The sequence below is a fragment of the Convolutriloba macropyga genome, chromosome 3, assembly GCF_964194025.1.
Source record: "Convolutriloba macropyga chromosome 3, txConMacr16.3, whole genome shotgun sequence".
Lineage (NCBI taxonomy): Eukaryota > Metazoa > Xenacoelomorpha > Acoela > Convolutidae > Convolutriloba > Convolutriloba macropyga.
In genome coordinates, this window is record NC_134470.1 from 79,021,127 (window position 1) to 79,041,997 (window position 20,871).

Sequence of the window (20,871 nt, forward strand, 5' to 3'; positions counted from 1 at the left end):
TTTGCGTAAGAGAAGACGGATCTACTCTGTTTCGCCCCCCCCCCCAGTGTTTTTCATGACCCCCAGTTACAATCTATGTTCTGTTATATAGCACATTACTATGTAAGAAAAAAGCACGTGCGCCTGGGGGTCAGAAAAGATTCATGCTCAAAGCTTTGCGAAACAGAATAGATCCAAAAAGACAAACACTTTAACGACAATTGCTTCAAACGTTCTTCGAGAGCAATTAAAAACTAATTTGGTCTACCTTGGCACTATTAAAAGACGTACCAATGTCACAGATATTTATTTTTGCGCTGCAACTTTATTTCTAAGTTTGTCAGAAACAATTTTCTATTGTCGTTTGTTCAAAATTTTGCGTAAATGCTGTGTATTCTCGGGGGCTAATTTGTGTTCCTTCAGCCAATTTAATTAACATTAAATCGTCTAGCAAAATAACCTGCAAGCATTCAATTTTTTGAATACAAGCGTTATTCAATTTGTTTTTCTTTCATACAGTACTGATCATCGCCATGAGATTCATTGGTAGCTTTTTTGGCAATCTTCCGTTTCTTTTTTTAAAGGGTGAAGCAATCCTTTTTTCGATTTTATGCCTTTTCGAAGTGGTCGTTTTAGATCGAAATGAAGACAAAAAATTCATAACTGTGCATTGTCGGATATTGGAATCCGAAAAAAGCAACAACCATTTGCAAAATCAAGGTTCTGCTTGTAGCGATTTTTGATCTTGAAAAAAAAACAGTCTGTTCTTGTCTGCTCTCCACTAACACGTTGCCCTCATCTGTTTCGGAAAAAACACCCATTAAATTTAGATAAGAAATAAACCCCACTTGGCTTTTAACGAGCTGCGCATTTAGCGCGTTTGGCCATGCTTTAGCGGCCCGTGGGACTTGATATGAAACTATCACAACCGACCAAATTATTACGACCAAAATCAAAACTCGGTGGGGGTTTATTTTCGTGGTGGTTTATTTCCTATCTAAAATTATGTGGTTTTTTTTCCGAGGGTTTTTTCCCTAGACTCGCCCTCATACCCCCCACCGGATAAAAATGGTTGTTTGTTGGATTGGATCGCTTCTAGTTTGGAGCACAGCGGATGCCAGTATTCCTTGCTACCGTAATGCCCAATTCATTTCTATACATTTCCAATACATATTTGAACTCTGTCCAGTAATTTTTAAAAATTACTGTGTGGGTTTCGATTCACATAATAAGTCATCATCAGCGTGACGAGGGGCCATTAATCCGAGTGTTGCTGTGATTCCAAACTTGGATTATGACTTTAATCTGATAACTAATGGCATGTCAATGAGTTAATAAAGTCGACTAAGATTATCTTACCAAGCCATATTTTAATTGAAAATTTTGGAAATCTAAAAAAATTTTTTGAAAAACGTTCACTCACATTAAATTTATGAGTCCAGCTATCTGTCCACAAAATTGCGTGAAAATGGTCGTTCTTGATCACTTCCAATATATTAATTACTTCGTTTACATATTAGCAGCAGCTTTTCTATATTAACTAATATTTTAGGCAAAACAGATTAATCTTAAAACAAACAAGTACCATAGTCACTTCATCAGAAATAATCACAACAGTCCAATTTCATGAAATATAATGAAAATAAAAACAAAAAATGCTCAAAATTACATCAATTACTACACAGCATAAAACACAATTTCTCACCGATCTGAATTCAAAATAACATATTTCATTACACTCACTATGTAAAGGAAACAAATTAAAATTAAAGATTAAATATTTTTACAATTTCTATGAATTGCCAAAAGCGGTTATTGTTCCGCACTTTCATCGAACATCAAAATCTGCAAATAAAATAAATTTAATTTGAAATTGCCATCAAAATTTGCAATTCCGCTGGACTTTTATGTTCAGTTATTCCTTTTTCTGCTCTATTTTATTTATTGATTCCAAAAAGTGTTTTGATATCTCCGATTCTCTTTTCTCTGGACTCCTTGGCAGCATCCGTGAATGAGAACGCATCCTGAACCAACTTGCGTTTCTTTTCCTGAATGGCAAGAATTTGATCCTCAATTGTGTCCGCACAAACAAGTTTGTGTATTGTGACGTCATTTTGTTGGCCTAAGCGATGACACCTGTCAAAACATTGATCTTCAACTGACGGGTTCCATGCTGGGTCCATCAGGAAAAGATTGGAAGCACAAGTCAGATTCAAGCCAAGATTTCCAGCCCTCAAAGACATCAACAAAACTGTGGTGTCCGAATCATGTTTGAACTTGTGCAAAACATTATCTCGTTTCTTTGCTGACAACGAACCGTCAAACCTCACAAATTTGAAGCCCGATTCTTTGAGAGGTTTTTCAATAACTGTTAAAAATGACGTAAACTGTGACACGACAATGCTTTTGGTAGTCGGACATTTGGAGCGGATGTCGTTCAAACAATTTATTAAAGTGTCAACTTTGGCACTCGAATGCCATTCATCATCGCCATAGGAATTGATTTGAACGGCAGCTTCCCGAGGCGCTTCAATAAGATCCCCTTTTACAACTCGAGATCTGCAAAGCGGGCAATTTCCGACATCTCCCATATGAGATGAGTGAAGAACCTTTTCAATACAAGGTCTGCAGAACACGTGCGCACATTGAGTGATAACTGGACTTTTCAGGGAGTCCAAACATACGCAGCATTCCTCATCCGTTCCAGAACTGATTATCAATTTTAAGGTTTCGATGAGTTTATTTCTAGTTTCTTCGTCATCAGTCGCACCAATGGCTTCCGTGGCCAAATCAAAAGCCTTTTTGCACAATGATGGGTGACATACAAGCTGACGCAATCGAGTGATAATAGCAATAATATGAGCATAATGGGTAACTTGTCGACCCTCTTCAAAATAGGACCCAACAATAACCCTTCCTGAACTTTCCATTGATTTGTAAAGTTCTAATTCTTCGTTTGACAGTTTGACCTTTAGAATTTTGATAGTCTTTTTAGGCAACTTTACAATTGGCTTTTCGTCAATGCACATAGTTTTCGTTCTTCTGAGGATTAAAGTCATGAGCAAGCTTTTGAAACTTTTCACAATCAAATCATCCCCGTTCAAAACTGGTTTTTCAATGTGTTGCTTCCACAGAGACCTCCCTTTCTCGGGGTCATCAAAGGGCTCCAATCTCAAGAACTTCATCAAAGCCCACATTTCAGACAGAGAATTCTGTATAGGAGTTCCAGACAGAATCCATCGTCTTTCCGCCTCAATTGAAAAGAGCGCCTGACTCATTTTGGTCGCTGGATTCCTAATTAAATGACCCTCGTCTAACACAATTCGAAGAAACTTGCGAGTTAACAAGCCCAACCCAGTTCCTGCGTCTTTTTCAGCTTTCTTGGTTTTAGCCCCACCCTTCTTCGGGTTTTTGAAATCCATAGCCAGGATGTTATAAGTTGACAAGACAATATCGTGTCTCATTATGTAATCCAGATTAAAATCTTTTCTTTCTGTCCCATGATACAAAAATATTGACAAACCAGATTTAATTAAGTCTAAATGAGTTTCAAATTGTTCCAGCCAATTGGCAAGCAAAGAAACAGTGCATACTAGCAACGTGGCACGAGGTTTATCCAACGATCGAAATTCTTTCAAGTCTAATCTAAACTTTCTAAATCTAGCATAGACGTCAGCCGATTCTTGGTTACTCCTAGCGTCCAAGTCAACACCAGTTTTAAGTCCTTCACTGTCCTTCATTTTTACTTTTGATCGGGTAGATTTTCTCATGGCGGATGTTTGAGATAGCATTAAATCGGCAGTTTTTGATGAGCATGGCTGTAAGCTTCCCAAGTCTTCCATAGGTTCTAGATATTTAATCTTTTTACCTCTTTTCGGTTCGTTAATATTTTCGCGGTTGCTTCCGTTAGACTTCTCCGATTCACATGTATCTGAATCATTGTGATTTTTGTTCCAAGATACGTCAGAATTTTCGTCAGAACAGAGGTCAACAACCTCAATTTTCAGATTCTCATCATTGCTACTGTCAATACTTCGGACAAAACTCACTGCGTCAAAGTTTTCACAATTGCTCACGTTTTCATCTGAGGATAATCTCTGTAACGCTTTTCGCTTTGCAGCTCTTGAATTTTTAATCATACGCAATGGTACATCATCATCTTCATCTTCAAAATCTTTTCGTTCGTCTATGATGTCCGCAACTTGACCTGGACACTTTGATTCTGCTATTGGCGATAACGTTTTTGAAACTTTTACAGAATTCTTCCTCGTTGACCTTCTTAAGGACTTTGTTTTGGCTTTTGATTTCGTAGTATTGGATTTATTCTCCGAGTTTTTACTACAATCTGAATACTCGTCAGAACTCAAGGTAACACAGGAGATGGAGCTTTCTGTGTCTGATAAAACGTTTCCTTCGTCCTCGTCTTCAATTATTTTGTTCGCTTTCTTTTTCCAATTTTTCCGCCCAATTCTACCAGTCACCTTCTTCGTATTTTCACTTTTGACCTCCAACGTGACCAGATCCGAAGTATCACCGCTGTTTGTCAATATCAACGACAAGACCTCCAGACTTTTGCCCAGACCCATTTCATCCGCTAAAATGCCACCTCTCAAAGGCGCTGGCTTCACTGATCTCGAGACATCGGTCACAATATTCGTGAACTTCTTTTTCGAAGCCTCCTTCCAAAAAGGCGGAAGCTCCTTGTTATTTTCACGATCACACATCCATGATAAGGCTTGCACTTGATGCGGATACAATTGAGTTATAACATGCGGACTGACTTCTACTTTCTTGAAACCGCTTCCCAGTTTCTGGGCAACATCTTCAAAAACCTTTTCCAATTCTCCTTTCAGTTTCTTCTGATTTACAATTTGTTCCTCTGCTGAAACTTGCATAGGTTTGTAAGATAGACTGCTGTCATTGTTAGCTCCACGCTGTCGACCACTACTTTGTTTCCATTGGAAATTCTTCTGCTGAAGCCTTCTGCTCAACTCGGAACGAATTGCCATGCTTCCATACACCGTAATGTCAACTGGATACGCATACGAGGTATTTGTGGACACCACAACACCTCGAAGCTCGATCCTTCTTTCGTCCATATATGGGGCCAGAACTTGAGCCAGATCCTTTTTTATATGTCCAATTTGCCTACCTCCGTACGTCACTTTGACGGCATTTGGGTCAAATCTGTTGGAAGGCTCTCTAGCAAACATTAGACGAGACCTTGGAAATACATCGACACCCGAGTAGTATTGGACACCAACCACAGCAGTGCGGATTGTACCCAGAATTGGGTGTGTGGATGCACTTGGAGTTTGGGGATATCTGGATAAAAACAAACATAGGTTTATATATTAAAAAATACCCAACAGATTGCCGGAAACTAGCCGCCATTGATTACCATAAACCCGATTGGGATTGACAGAGCAGAGAAAAAAGGAAAAAAAACTGATTGATGTAAGAAATTTTTTTAAATTGCGAACTATTTTAATTCCAATTTGATACTCTTGTTACTAAATGAGAGGATGAACGCGCTATAATCAATACCATTAACCATTAGAGATGGAAACTAAGACTTATAAGAACGAAATATATATGTAGCGGGCAATTACAATTGGGCTTTATGGGTTTATTTTAAATTTCGTTTCTATTTTAAAATTCGTTTTTTTTATGACTCCGTAGTAGTATAAAATTCTGACTAGAACCTCAACGGGGGGGGGGGGGGACGGACAATTACTGCAGCGTGGCAATCTACAACGGGGTGGGACATTTTGAGGTGGCCATCTACAACGGGGTGGGACATTTTGAGATTTTTTAAAATGCAGTAAAATGTCCCCCCTATTTTTGAGGTTTTAGTCAGATTTTTTGAAGATTTTATGGTGCTATTTTATTATTTCATTCGTCTTAATTTCTTTCGGCTATTTGAATTAGTTCATATTGATTTGCAAACTTTGCTAATTTCCCGCCATATTGTGCAGCGCTAGACAAATTCGCTTTAGCTAGACCTTGTTTTACTACGTAAATTCAGTCACTTAGAAGCGCTATTGTTCGCCGCTGTAAATTTTAAGCGTGCATTTATCCGACTTTAGCAAAACCTAAACAGATTTTAAGCCAAAAATGTTCCGATTTATCGATTTCTTGTCCCCCCCCCCCACACTAGGTTTTTGCGGCAAGATCTTAGAGAAATTTGCCGACAGATCAAAAATTCAAGATTATGGGAATCCAATAAAGGGTTTAGGGGGACCCAGGGAAACCAGCTTATAAACATTTTTGGCTAAAAAAACAAGTGTCTGGGATGAAAGTTATTTTTTATCTAGTTCAACCCCGAAATCAAAAAGCCCTCATTTGTTCCTTTATTACTCTCCTAATCAGCCTGATAGTTTTAAAATTGATTCAACAAATTTTATCCTTGTGCGCAACTAACCAGCTGGAATAGTTCAAAAATTGGCAATTTCCATTAAGAATGGTTTAAGTATTCGAAGCAGTGGGTAAGACGAAGAAAGTACATTTAAACAATTTCTAATGGTGAAATCAACTAGCAAGCCAAGTAAGTTTCTTCGTTTTGTCTAATTCACAACAAATCTACGTGATTTTACATCTGTTTTCTGATTCCACGAGCAAAAGCGTCCATCCATCTTTTCTAAATTTGCTCTGTAATTGGGGGGGGGGGCTATATTGGTTGTATAAAATGTTTTAATCAATAACTTTGCTAGAGAAAGGTTAAAAATGCATAGTAGAATATCTTGAAATTCTGTTTGTGCCCGCCGCTTAGTGGATGCGCATCATGCTTAGTGTGGGGGGGGGGGGGGGGGCAATAACAGAATGGATCTGTTGTATTAAGTTGCCGGTCGAATTTTTGTGAATGTGTGTATGTCTTTTTTATGCAAATCTTTCGCTTGACCGTTTTTGACTTTTTGAGTGACTTTTACGCGCCTGCTATACAAATCATAGAAAAAAGAAACTTGTCTAAAATGACTGTTTAACCTGAAAAAAAAATTTTACAACTTATTTAGAATTTGTTCTCCGACCAATCAAAGAGTGCCTGAACAAAGGCTTTACTGATCTCAACCTATGTCACTGTGGGAAGTGTGAAGTTCCCGAAAAGTTCCAGGTAGAGGGCAGGGTTGTAATTCAGTTCAATAACGGAGAGCTTCTCATCTACCTTCGCAACAACTAAGTAAGAATTTTTTTTGTAGGACCTGATTACGGGAAGGAACTATCTGCTCTATCCGGTTGTTTTTCTGCTTTTTAACTTATCATATCAATGAACCGGATAAAGGGTATGAGCTTTTGAAAAAAATTCGGGTCCTGTGTATTTTTAAACCAACTTTTGAATAGAAATTACAACGGAATCAGTCAGTTTATTTGACTCAAACATTGTTGAAAGGATCAGTAAATCACATACACAACTTTTTCTGGTTTCTCAAAAAAGTTTAACGACAAAAATTACAAAGTAAATAAACAATTAAGCCAAGCCCGCGAACTTTTTTTGGTTTATACGTTTCATTAAACAATGTACAAATCTTTTATTTTCGATGTGTCTTGTTTGTACTGAATTGTAGCCTTTCTATTTAATTGAAATTAATCTCTATGCAAACTTTTGAAATGAGCTGAGAAAAGGCCAAAGTACCTTTTGGGGTAATCTGTTGGCAGTTTGTTTCAAGTCAAAATCAAAAATCCAAAATTCTAATGAAAGACTGTGAACTCTGGAGGTTGAGCTCGCCGTAGAAGTTCTGGTCGCGAACTTTTGAGATCGGCTTTGCAATATATTGAAGTGGAGATCAAGCAGCTTCTAGCAATCGAGCTAGTGGTTCGCGGCGCACGTTGAGGGAGTTTTGTTTTGGGGTGGAGGATTTTTGATTGAGACTTGAAATAACTGCTACTGGATTCTTGAGAGGAACTTTTTACTGCGAGAGTTGTTACTAGCTACAGGTTTGAATTACAATTTGTGCAATACAAGAGGGACCGGACGTTCAGCACTTCAACAAAAACTCTAAAAATTTTATCTCAATTGGTGCTTACTTTTGTATAGTTCTGTTCGCGGGTTTTTTAATGGTAAAAAACTTAGTTAGTCTGTGAACATGCATACACAAATCACTGAGTTCAATCTTCATCAGTTGATGAATAGTCTATAATGCGAGCTCTTGGTTTTTTCGCCGCTCCTTTTTTTGCGTTCTGCTTTCTCTTTTTGCTTTTCGGTGCTGGCAAAGTGACTTGATTCTCACTTGAAATACTTGCGTTATCCGATTCAATTGCTTGGTCCAAAATAAAACCATCGCAAGCTGGGTCTGTAGAAGACCCACTGTCCGATAACTCTGACATTTTGTCAAAATCTACCAAGTTTTCTTCTAATTCATCTTCACTATAATCACGTTGATAAAAACCTGGGTCTGGGGAGTTGAAACTTGAGTTGTGAATGGTGCTTGTTTGTGGAATGGTTGTTGTTGGTTGTTGCTTTGGCTGCTTATTTTTCTGCTGCTGGTTCTGTTTGTGCCTTTGCTGTGCATGCTGCGTGCTACCCTGCGCCTGCTGCGTGCTACCCTGCGCCTGCTGCGTGCTACCCTGCGCCTGCTGCGTGCTATCCTACACCTGCTGCGAGCTAACCTGCGCCTGCTGCGTGCTACCCTGCGCCTGCTGCGTGCTATCCTGCGCCTGCTGCGAGCTACCCTGCGCCTGCTGCGTGCTACCCTGCGCCTGCTGCGTGCTATCCTGCACCTGCTGCGTGCTTTCCTGCTCGTTTTGGCTTGCATCAAGCGAACCCCAATCCGGCTCATCTAGTATTGCTTTGTAAAACATGTCCTCTCTCAATGAGTTGTGTCCATAGGGCAACGTTGATACTTGGTCACTTAATATGAATCCTTTATCATCATAGCCCGACAATGATTTGTTGTTGACAACTATCGTGTGAAGCCTGTGGTTGCTAGAGGCTATTCGGGTGTTGAGAAGAAGCACAACCTCGCCGCCCAAAAGAGTTTGCTTGTATAATTCATGGGTCATGCTGCGCCGTGCATCTTTTGTTACCCCTTTTGCTGACTGTTTGGTGCAACCTGAAAAAAAACTTGGTTTATTTCAAATTTATCCCGTTTTTTCCATATCCCAAAAAAACTTTGTTTGCTAGAATGTTTTGCAAATGCCTGTTGTTTTGATTACTTGTGTTTGTAGAGTGAAAGGGGGGGCTAGTGAAAAAGACTTATACTTGCCTTCAGCGAGCTTGATTGAATACAGCTTTGGCTTGAGTCCACAAAACTCAGCAATTGGCCGGCTTCCCATCTCATCTTTGAATTTAAGAGTGACACGTGCATTGTCCCTGCTGTATAGCGGGTGCTCGGGAGGGAAGTTCGAAAAATCAAATTGCTCTGCAACCTGCTTTTTCTTCTGTATTTCTGCAAAGAAATCTCTTGAACGCACTTCATACACGAAGGAGTCTGTGTCTGAATAAAGCAAATTACAATCAAAGTTCTACTTGATAACTTTGTAGTGAAACTCAAACAGGAATTTCTTAGCCAAATCCAGTATACAAGCACCGACGATGGTTGGTTTGTCCCACAGTATTTCTGATTGTTGAAGGCATACAGTGACCAGATCTTCACTGATAATTTTTGATGACTGGTACTCGGGCTTGTCTGTCCATTTGAGTGTTTCTTCTTCAGTGCGCGTCAATTTCACTTTCATTCTGTTTCGTTTTCCCTCGCAAGTTTTCCCGAATGACGAGTATACCATTAATTTGTAGAAATCTTCCTCAAACTTATTCTTTGCCTGCTTTCTTTTTTCGGTATTTAGTTTCACGTACGGCGCTAGCCACTTTTCTTGTTTGAATGATAACACTCGATGAAGCTTGGTTACTACCAATCCTAGTTCAACATAGAGTTTCAAGGTTTGGTAGTGTAGTGTATAATTTTGTTTATCGAAAAGCGTCTCGATGAGTTTTTTTACCTGCGGGGGTTTTATAATTTGCATATCGGCCAACAAGTCGCTTTGGTATTCACTGAGCCAACATTCATCAATAGCTTCTTTTGTGGGTGCCAAGGGAAAGTCAGAGTGTAGATCATGTAGGCTGTCGGGATAGCTTAGGTCTACTTCAACTATGTATCCTACTGGGTCATCATCTGGTGTATTTAAAATTCGGTGAAGAATTTCCTGAGCATTATCGTCGGTCCACTCACTCTTGTCGAACAGTTCAAATTGACATAGTGGCAATGGGAATTTTTCCATGATTCCTCCGTATAGATTATTAGCGTCTATCAAAATGATGAACGAAGAAATGTTTTTTGGTTTGTAATCAGGAAGAAATTTGTTATTTGCGCGACAAAGACGCTTACTGTACACCGAGCTCACGCCTCCTCTTATAAGGTTCTGAACCATATCAAGGTGTTCCCTCTCAGTTAGAAGATGTAAATGGGGATTGCAAATTTTGAGCATTGCGTCGCCCGACAAATTTGATGCAGTGTAATACTGACAGCAATCCAGTCCGTAGGTGTCATAGCAAACTTGCCGAAAGCAAAGAACAACTGCGGCGAGTAGGAACACATCAGTTTTCAAGTACAAGTTGTAGTATTCACCAATATTTTGACATGAAGATAAATTGAATACTTGGAGCGCTTGCTTGTACTCATCTTCACTCACTGTGATTTCATATTGCTGTAAACTGTTAGTCCATTTGTCACGAGGGGGAAGCTGTGTCTCCTGAAGTTTTTCAAAACTGTCAACGTAGCAATAAGGGAACGAGCCTTTTTGTTTCAACAGGTTTACCGACGATGTGGGCCACTCTTGAAAATGTTGTTCAAGCAAGCTGAACTGATCCGGGGGCAGGTTCTGTACCAGTATTGGATTTGTTTTTTGTCTCCAGGAGGCGTTGTCCGGTATCAATTTGGGTCCAATTTTGTTGTGATATTGTGCAGTATAGCAGTATAGGAAACATTTTTCATCATGTCTGTTGCGAATGTTGAGCAAGTATTGACTTCTAGCCAACTCAGTTGGGAGAGCTAGATAGGAAGAGGCACTAATTGGTTTTGACTTGACAAATCGTAGTTCGACATTCTCAATTCTATCTACCGTCCAACCGCTCCCATGAGATGCGAAGTTGTTCAGTGAGAGGAGCATTTGCTCAATCATTCCAGCAAAGCATGATTTACTCAATCCGGTGAAGTCAACGCGCTGCATTTTTGAATTGATATATATCTGAATTCGATCGGGTTGGCTATCAACGGTTTCATCACCTGTTGGTTTTGTTAATTGCATCAATGCACTGAATTGAAGTTTTTGTGCGCTATTTTGCGTGTTCAGTTGAACAACATTTTTGATCTCGTCCTGTTTGCTCCGCATAAAACTTAGCAGATCTATTTCCTGTTCCCCCACTGGTATGTCGTAGGTTTTCAAAACACCACCGAAAGCTTGCTCGGACGGAAGAATTCCAGAACTTGGGTTGTTTTCCAGATCAGCGTTCCATACTGGAAGTCCATGGTTTTTGTTCATATGCTCCATGTACTTGAGGTTGTCTACATAGAACTTTTTGCAGTAGAGACAGTAGCGGGGATGTTTTGAGTTGTGTTGCTGTATCATATGCGTTTCGAGTTCTATGATTTTTTCATGAGCAAACGCACATTCATCGCACACGAATCGGTTGGTTTGGACGTATTGTTTATGAACCGTCTGCATAAGTCGTCTGAGGCTGCGCTTATCTGCGAGTTTTTTTTGACAAATTGTACACGTTTCAGCGTTCATTATGAACAGTGGAAAGAGAGAAGGAATAGGAACGCAAAAAAGGAAAATAAAATTACGAAAAGGAAATGAAAATAGTTGTACGCTGAACGGTTTGAAAATAGTTGTTATATGCTGAACGGTTTTTCTACTTTGTTTGTTTAAAACAGGTGATATTGAGTTCGCAGTTTTACTTCTTATTTGTTTACCCTAATTTTGGTACGGTGTACGACTATCTGATAAAAAAGTGTTTATTGATTATTTACTGTGATTTCACTACAATCCAAGCTTCAGCTGGGTTTATTTCAACCCAGTCCACTTTCGCTTATTTGTTTAAAACATTGTTTCGCACACTTGTTTGTCCAATGTCTGAAATTTTCAGCATCGCTTAATTCTGTCTCACAATTTTTGTCTAGTGCTAAGATGAATCTTTAGTTAAAGTTTAATTAAGAACTGGTTTCGAGATGTTAACAAAATTATCATGCGTTAACATTGTGAAAAGCAACAAATACAATATGTACAATGAGTTTAAAGAGTTTTGTTGTATTTTAGAGTCGAGATAACTTGATGACTTTCTTGACGGGGGCATAACATTGGCTCAATGGAGGTGTTTCATCGATGCTGACATCATCAGAAAAATTGTTGGCAAGCAACGGGAGGCTTTCCGGGGTTTTTCTTTCTTCACTTGGCGACTGATCAAAATTCCAAAAACCAGATATTTGCTCAACTTTTTCTAGCTGCCCCAATTGATTCTCCCAAATTTCAATGCAGTCATGATCGTAGTCTGCAAAAAGTTTTCTTGTTCGCTTTGCCAATTTTTTCACATCCTGCTTTTTTGTTTGAATGGGAGTAATACATCCATAATATCGATGAGCATATGGAGACTCTTCTTGTCTTGGTGATTTTTCTGGCGTTTTTGTAAGATGAAATAAATCGTTTTGTTTTGTGTATTCAAGTATTGGTTCAATGTAATTAACTGGAACAATAAAGCTGTTTTTTGTGTGCCATAATTCTGTCTTATCATCAAAGCTTTCCTTTACAAGGACAATATTTTTGAAGTTGTGACACATTCGCACAAGGGTTCGAGTGCCTCGCTCACTTGTTTTTGCAATTTCTAAATATTCAGCAGCCATATTGCAGGTGATGGATAAACAATTGAGATGTTTTTGTTCTGATTTTACGGATTTAAACGGTAACAAAGCACACAGTTTTCTTTGTAAGGAAAATTTTATAAAGACCTAGAACAGCACCGAGTCTAGAACCAATTCTAGTAACAAGAGAAATGAAAACTTGCTTTTATATGTTATGGAATGGAAAGGAAAAGCAGGATGAAAGCAAATTCAAGAAGAAAGTTAAGCAACAAAAGACTTGCAGTAATGTAATAATGTGTCTAAAGAATTTTCACAAAACTTATACTGAACAACAAGAAAGAACAATGGCGGAAAGATTGAAAAAATTGTTGCAGACTGATTTGTTTATTTGACTTAATCATTTCATCATTATGCCGTCATGTCTATAAATAGAATTATGTCATAATGACCTAAGTTGAATTGGGTTGCTCTCTAGAAATATAAATAGACTCGAGGAGGCGAGCTAATTTATCCATTGCTAATGAAAATTTGTCAGTTTTTAGATTTAAAGGTCGGGACTTGTAAAACTGTTTTCTGCTATGGCCTTTATAATGCTTGGCCCGGCGATGTTGCATTAGTGAATGGAAATTTTTAAATTGCCTTGGACAATTGTGACATTGAATGGGTCTTGATTCAGCAGGGTATATTTTTTCCGATCTTTTGAATTTCATATTTCGTATAAATGTCATAGCTAATATAAAGGAGTATAAATTTGTTTACACGCGTAGGGAGGGGGGATTTGTTTGTTCAGCTGTTATCTTGTCTAGACATGTTGGCGTGGGGTTTGAAATTGTTTACATTCCGACAAACAGTAATGTATTAGTCATTTATCATTTCAGATTACTTTGATACAGTTTGTCTCAATATATGCATCATTATGGGTAATGTTTTGTCTAAGGATGCTGAGTACAGCGACTTTCATTTGGATCTCTCACTCAATCAAAAACGGCTTGTTAGGGCTGCTGTTAAGACTTATCATACCACTGGCACCTATCTATCCTTGAAATTGTTCAAACGTGATAGTGAACAGGTCGACTGGGATTTCAATCAAAAAAATACACTTTCAGCGCGAGAGTTTCGTTTGCTATGTCAGAACATAGAAAAACTAGAACAAATGCTTGATCAAACAGTTGGGTTGATCGACTCACTTCTAAAACCGGATTCAACCGATGACTCGAAGCGTCCAGCAAAACGGGCCGGCAAAACACCAACTCAGCGCCAGAAGAAGATACCAAAAACATCTGTAACAGTCAATGAGGAATCGGAATAATTTCTATTATACCTTTTGCTTCCTGTCATTGTTTATGCTTTCATATTTAGTTTATTAGCTTTTTCTTTTTTGTTCGTTATGGTTGAGGCGATGTATGAGAACAGTCCTGAATATTTCAAGAAATTTCAAAAACGTTTCAAGTACAATATTTATGAGACGGAGCCAAAATTTGAAAACACAACAATTGAAAATTATGCATATGGTTATCATTCATCTGCAACAGTTATCGAAGGTTGTACATTTGGCTCCAATCATTATCATGTTATGTATGAATTTGGTTCGCAAGATGATAACATATTCGATTCTCTTTATGTACCTGCGGTGATACCGTGTCTGGTTAACTGTTTCAAATTACTAATTCAGCCTACGCAAAAAGACTTTGTTAAACGTGGTGCAATAATTTCACGACATGTTGCTGTTGAATACCTTTCAAAATCAACTTCTTCTGCAGTTACCAAGAACAGGAAACAACTTCCAGCACCCTTGAGTGAGGCAACAGTGAAATCTATTAGCACTTTGACGGCCAACAAACGTTCTTCTACAGTCCCTGATGTAACTATGAAACGATTTTGCCAGCTTATGCTAGGTGAACACTCGTCAACTCTTTATCAGATAATGGATATTCTGCTTAGTGGCCACGGAAGTTTTGTGAGAGAAACCTCAAACTCTTTCATAACCTTTCAATTTTGTAAAAATTGATATTCAAAAAATAGTGTTGTTGTTTCAAAATTAAATTAACTTTTACTCCATATGTTTTACAAAAGTTAGCAACTCTAATTCATTTACATCAGGTATGAATGGAAATTTCTCACTATAAAAAAAATGAACAATATATATGCAAAATAAACCACAAAGCTGGAAGTCTGAGGATTGAAGTGGAGACTGAATGTCTCTTCTATGTTCCATGATATCCATCATTATCTCCAAGTCTTTACACTGTTGTAAACGGTTGAAAATATCCTTGTAGGTAGTCAAGGGTAGAGCCAATGAATCCGCAAAATATATTATTGGGTATGCATATCGTTTAGCTAGCACTACCCAGTGGGTTCCAATAGAGTTGGATCGTGATGCATTAACAATAATAAATGTGTTGGTTTGCAAGTTCAGAGGATAATTATCAGCGGCATAAACCCCTCTGAATTTGAATTTGAGGTGTTTACTTTTTCACTTGAAGATGAATTTGATCTTCGTCCATTAGTATGTGATCATGGGAAGAGCGTTTTTAGATGCGTTTCTTGCAGAGTCAATGTAGATCGTAGATGCTTTTTCCCCAAGAAAAAAGATTTCAACGTTATGAGCTAACGCTGCATCGAACTTGAGTTCGACAGACAATGATGAATTTGTGAGCTCTGGATGAATAAAGTCATGAGTTGCCTCTTGATTGCTGGTCAGATCAAATACCATTATATAATGGTTTGCGAACTCACTCAGAGGTATTCCATGGCCATTTTCTACATAAGCTAATGCACTCATTGAATTGTAGTACAACCTCTTGTTGTCAGTTGTTGACATTGGAGTTCCAGCCGTTGCAAAACCATTTCGATAAATGGTTATCTCTCTTAAACCGAATTTTTGATAATGGAATGGATTAGCGGTGTTGGTACCGATGAATGCTGTACCAACGCATAATGCAACAATGACTCTTCTGATTGGCTCTTTAGTGAAAATATCCTCATGTTTCCAGCTTTGTTGGCCTGTTGTAGCCAAGAATGTTTTGGTAATTACTTCATTGTATCGGTAAATTGCCGGAGTTTTCAATAATGTCTTCTCAATTGCACCTACAACATTATCTGACACCGTCATCTTCCTGACAAATAAATTAGCCTCATCTATTTTAACCTTGTAGTGTTTCGCTGCGTCTTCGCTGATGACGGCAAAGTCATCTTGGGATCTTCTCATTGAAATGCGTAACGTAACTCCACTAACCAAATGATTCTCACATGAAAAGAAATCAACCGCCAACTTTCCATATAATGTTATGCGTGCGGATTGTCGCACTGTTCTTTTTCTTATATCTGATATTGCTGCTGGAATAGTGCCGGGGTTTTCTTCATACTCGTAACCGTGACATTTCAGCCAGGTTTTCTTTGCGTCTGTCCCATGAGAGAATTCAGTTTCTATAAAACTTTTGTGTGCATAGTGTCCATTAGCTGTTGAAATTTTGATACCATTTGCAGAAACAGTACAGTCGGCAAAAAGTGAATGAAGGATATTATTAGCAAAATATGGAAGATCACTGGCATTAGCGTCACCAGCTGTGAAGCGCAAATCCGTTCCATCTGTTTGAAGTATTCGACACTAGATCTCCAGGTAAATTTTTTGTAAGTCAATAAAATTGTTGCGATCACCAACAACTTCAAATTCCAATGATGATCCTGACGGCGAATAAAGCGGTCCTGTTTTTTGCTCGAATGATTGATCAAATGTTCCCAGCAAAGGTGGTTTTTCAAATAAGTCTAGAGAACTGTGAGTAGCTTCAGATGGTATCACAATATTAGTTCGCATTTTTCACTCGCGAGAAAAAATCCAGACGACTCCTTTTTGAACGGGGTTTTCGAGAAATGATTCTTCTGGTTGAGATTTTTCGTTTTTGGTTTGAACGAGGTCTCGTGTATTGTCGTCTTTTTCGTCTAATTATTTTACGACCTGATGCAATACGTGATTGAAGAGATCCACCTATTTGTTTGCGAGCTGTTTTGGCTCCTGTACTTTTCAGTGCTTGTTTTGCTGACTTTCTTTTGGTTGCAACTTCTACTAACTCCGGTGCTCCTTGAACCAATAAATCACGACCAATCTTTTTTGCTGCGGGCCAGAGAAATTTGCGTGCTAATGGCAGAGCATTTCTTCCAATACCTGCAGCAAGCGCTCCAAAACCGCTGCCTCTTTGTCTGTAGTGTCCGGAAAAATGCGGCATTGATTGAGATGCTTGATTGCTGTAGTATGCCTCCATATTAAAAAATTTTTTGAAATTTTAAACTGACTATAACTTTTCCGGTTCCAGTAAAAGGAATTAGTTTTCCAGTTTCGTTTCTCAACTCTACCTGTATGTTCTGAATGTTGTTTGATAATATTGGCTTGTAATCCAAATTTGTGTAGGACTTGTGGTGTATGGGTGTCACTGTGTTTATGCTACCGTTTCTCAAACGTCTTTCAGACTCAATGATTTTTATTACTGGAGCTCTCACATCACCAACGTTCTAATGTTCAATTATATCAATGTATACAAATATTAACTGTGATCCGCAAGTGATATCAACTGGAAATTCTCCAACATGTCTGTTCAAAGAGTTGCCTGCTTTTTCTGACTTGTAACCAATGTTAATAAAACCATGATTCTAAATATCTCTTATTCCTTTAAAACCAAGAATACTGGGTACTTCTTCATCTTCAAATGACAAAACTTTGTTAGGTCTAAATTTCAAAACTAACTTTTGCGTTACAGTGTCAAAATCATAGTCAAAGTTTTTCAATTGAGCGATTCGAAAAATTTCTTTCAGAAGCTCTTCTGAACTGTTGTATATACCTTTGCGAATTCTTCGAAGTTGTCCGGTTCGGTTATGTGAAGCATCAAGTTCAGCGCCAGAACTGACATACGCAACTATTTCGGCTGAGTTTACATTATTGATGTTTGAGGGAAATGATATTGAAGCAAGGGCAACTTGCCAATCTCCATCTAACTGTAATGGTTGAGCGAGTTGATTTCGAAACTTGGCCATAGTATTACTGGTAAAAATTCCCACTGATGCATTCGATATCAAATCAATAGTAAATTCTCTATAAATACTCATGTTTAATCTTTGACAGGAAAAACGTTCACTTGGACTAATTCTGGTTCATAAAATTTACCTTCAATTATAACGTTGTTTGCGTCTATAAGGTTGTATGTTGGTGGACTAAGGGTAGCAACCTTGAACACTGTGAAGACTTCGTCTGTGAAATTTTGTTTATAACCTTTCCTAAATATTTCGTCTGGCTTTGCAATCCGAACCAGGTCTCCTTCTTCGTATTTTGGCTTGTACTTTTTTGTGCTAATTGCTAGGGATATTAGAAACGGTTCATGTTTTTTGAAAGTTTTATTAGGTGCAAGTTGGGTAACACGATTAACACGAGTGTTTATAGTATTTACAAACTAGGGCAATTGCTTAATATAAGTCCAAGTCCAATTTTCCTCCAGGTATTTGTGAATAATGTTTTTGAGCGATCGAATATTCCTCTCAGCAAATGCCGACTTGGTTTCGTTTTCGGTTGTATATAAATGAATCTCCTTCTTTTCACAAAATTTTTTGAATTCACCTTTAAACTCGGATCCCTTGTCTGTCCAAACCCTTTCTGGTTTTTTCTGTTCGGTTATTTTTTTTGAACGCTTCAACAACGTCTTTTGCATATAAAGCCTTCATTGGTTGCACTCTAAGGTATCGCGATAAAACATCAACAGCCACCAGTAAATATTTGACTCCATTGTTGTGTTGGGCAATTTTATCCATATACGCCACATCGACAGACCAGATTTCGTTTATTCTGTATGCAACAGCTTTTAGTCTCGGAAAAGTTTTTCTGAATTGTCTGTATTTTGTGTATGGCGCTTTCGACTGAAGGTATTGAACCACTTTGGATCTTGGTAAACCACTGGCTTTCTTCAAGTTAGCAATGCTACCAAAAGCTGCACTACCTTTTGTGTAAAATTTGTTCAATTGTTTAACGTGAGAGGAAGTAATTTGTCCACGAGCTAGACGGTTCGATTTCGTCTTTTGCATCATCAAAGCTTCCTTCATCGTCGCCAGAAGCTTTTGATTCTTCTGTTCTCGAGACTCCTGATTCTTCGTTTTCTGGTTCATCCTCAAACAACTGTATCTTTTCGTTTAGTGATAAGGCAAGAAATTTTTTTGCATATGTATTACAAGTTAAGTGAACTGATATCTAGAAAGGTTAGGACTTTGTAATGTTCAAGTGAAAGCTTAGAGGTTGTTTGTTGTAGATCGTAAAGAAAATATGCGACAAGAATTCCCGTGCTTGACTTATTAACCATTAGTCTTGATGTCTGATCCAGCGATAGAGATTCTGACTCTAATATTTTTTCCAATACTATGCTCGCTTTTTCAAACTTTTTTCTGTCGAGGTGTTTAATATCTCTCAAAACACGCTCCCTGGAAAATTTTGTATCAGTTTTGTCATCTCTAGTCTCATTCAACTCATCTTTGACATTCTCCAAAATATTATCGGTCTGCTGTTGCGTGTCTTGTTGCGTGGTAGAAGGTGCTGGGGGAGACTTGCTTCTTTGCAAGAGTGATATTTGTTTTGCTTTCTCTCGGACATTTTTATTGTTGAGAAGTTGAGCAATTTGAGGTTGTTCAGTCGCATACATTTGACGAGGAACTAGCACAAACTCTTCAGTGTGCATTTTGCTCCAGAAAAGCAATACAAGGTAACGCAATCAGTTTAATTAGACGGATTCCAGAATCTGATCGAAAAATTTTGATTCTCTCACTTTTTTCAACTCTCCTGTCTGCAAGTTTACGTAGTGGTTTCTCGAATTTTTTTAATTCAACTTTATTGATCGGTACAACTCCAGAGAGTACGTTCATCACACAGTCACTCAAGAACCAAATGAAATCGCCCTGATAAAATACTCCTATTTGAGCTGTGTTCTCATTCCTCTTATTTACCCATTGCTTGAGCATAAGCAAATGTTTTTTTTTCATTTGTAATTGTTGTAATGACTGCTTCAGGGGACGAAATGTAAAAAATAGAAGGATCCGGTCCAATTAGTTGCGATGAAAAACGTAAACCCTGGCTAGTTTTTGGGTCGAGATCAATCATCAAATGTCCAAATGGCTCCGCAGTTGCTAGTTTGTATGCTTCTTTTATCAGTTGGAGAAAATTCAACTGTTTTCCAAGATATTCAATTTGTTGAATGTCACGAAGCGACTTGAATAATATTATGTGTGTTGTATTCAGATCAATGGTTCTGGACCATTTGCTTTGATGGAACAAATTATGCTTGACGTATATAACATGTAATTTGCGATGACGTCCTGAGGTAGCTATTTTTACAAATTCTTTATCGTTGAAGATTTCTTCACATGAATCGTTATAGATAAGCAGACAATGCGATATTTTTTTTGTTATATCAAAACCTGAGTATTTTAGAAACTCAATCCCTGGTATAACTCGTTGCATATCTTTGAAAAGTGGTTGGAACTCTTTGTAAAAATAATAAATTTTTTCAAAACGTGGATAAAAGGTCGAACCTTTTAGCATTCGAAACAAGAGTTCTGTTTTACCACAACCACTTGGTCCTACAATTGACATGAATACCCTGTCATGTGTAAGAATAACTTTGTTCATAGTTTAGGATTAGGTAAAATGTAACCAACTAAACTCGATAAGAGAGCAATCCAAATTGATTTCTCTTCACAGCTTTCTGATAATAGAAAGAGCATAGAGAAGCAAAAAATGATCATTAAGACAATGATATTCACTTGAACAAAAACTATTACTTCGGACCTTGGCACTGTTGAGTTTGAACAACAACGCCATGGGGGCCTCTCCTTGTTGTTTACATCGAAGACTAAATTACTGATACCGGCGTCAGCCTCGTCTCTTTGATTCATTGGAGAAAAATAATTAAGTGAAAAGTGAATTGAAACAAGGATGATATAAAATGTTAATTCTTTGAATTATTCACTGGGCAACTGTTTCATGTACCAGAACTCAAATAAATTGAAACCTTTAATATGACTTTTTATCTCTAGTTTATAACAAACGGTTGATGAGTCATTTTCCTCGAACGATGGT

General features: G+C 38.0%; 1 protein-coding gene across 2 annotated transcripts in view; it reads right to left on the minus strand.

Annotated features, from left to right (window-relative positions):
* Positions 1 to 1,454: 1,454 nt before the first annotated feature.
* LOC142336491 (helicase-like transcription factor) overlaps positions 1,455 to 20,871 on the minus strand; it is a 27,232-nt gene continuing 7,815 nt past the window's right edge. For both annotated transcript variants that reach the window (XM_075385373.1, XM_075385374.1), the window contains exon 3: positions 1,455 to 5,304. In XM_075385373.1, the coding sequence (XP_075241488.1) occupies positions 1,917 to 5,304 (3,388 nt within the window). In that variant the 3' untranslated portion in view covers positions 1,455 to 1,916. The remainder of the gene's footprint in view (positions 5,305 to 20,871) is intronic.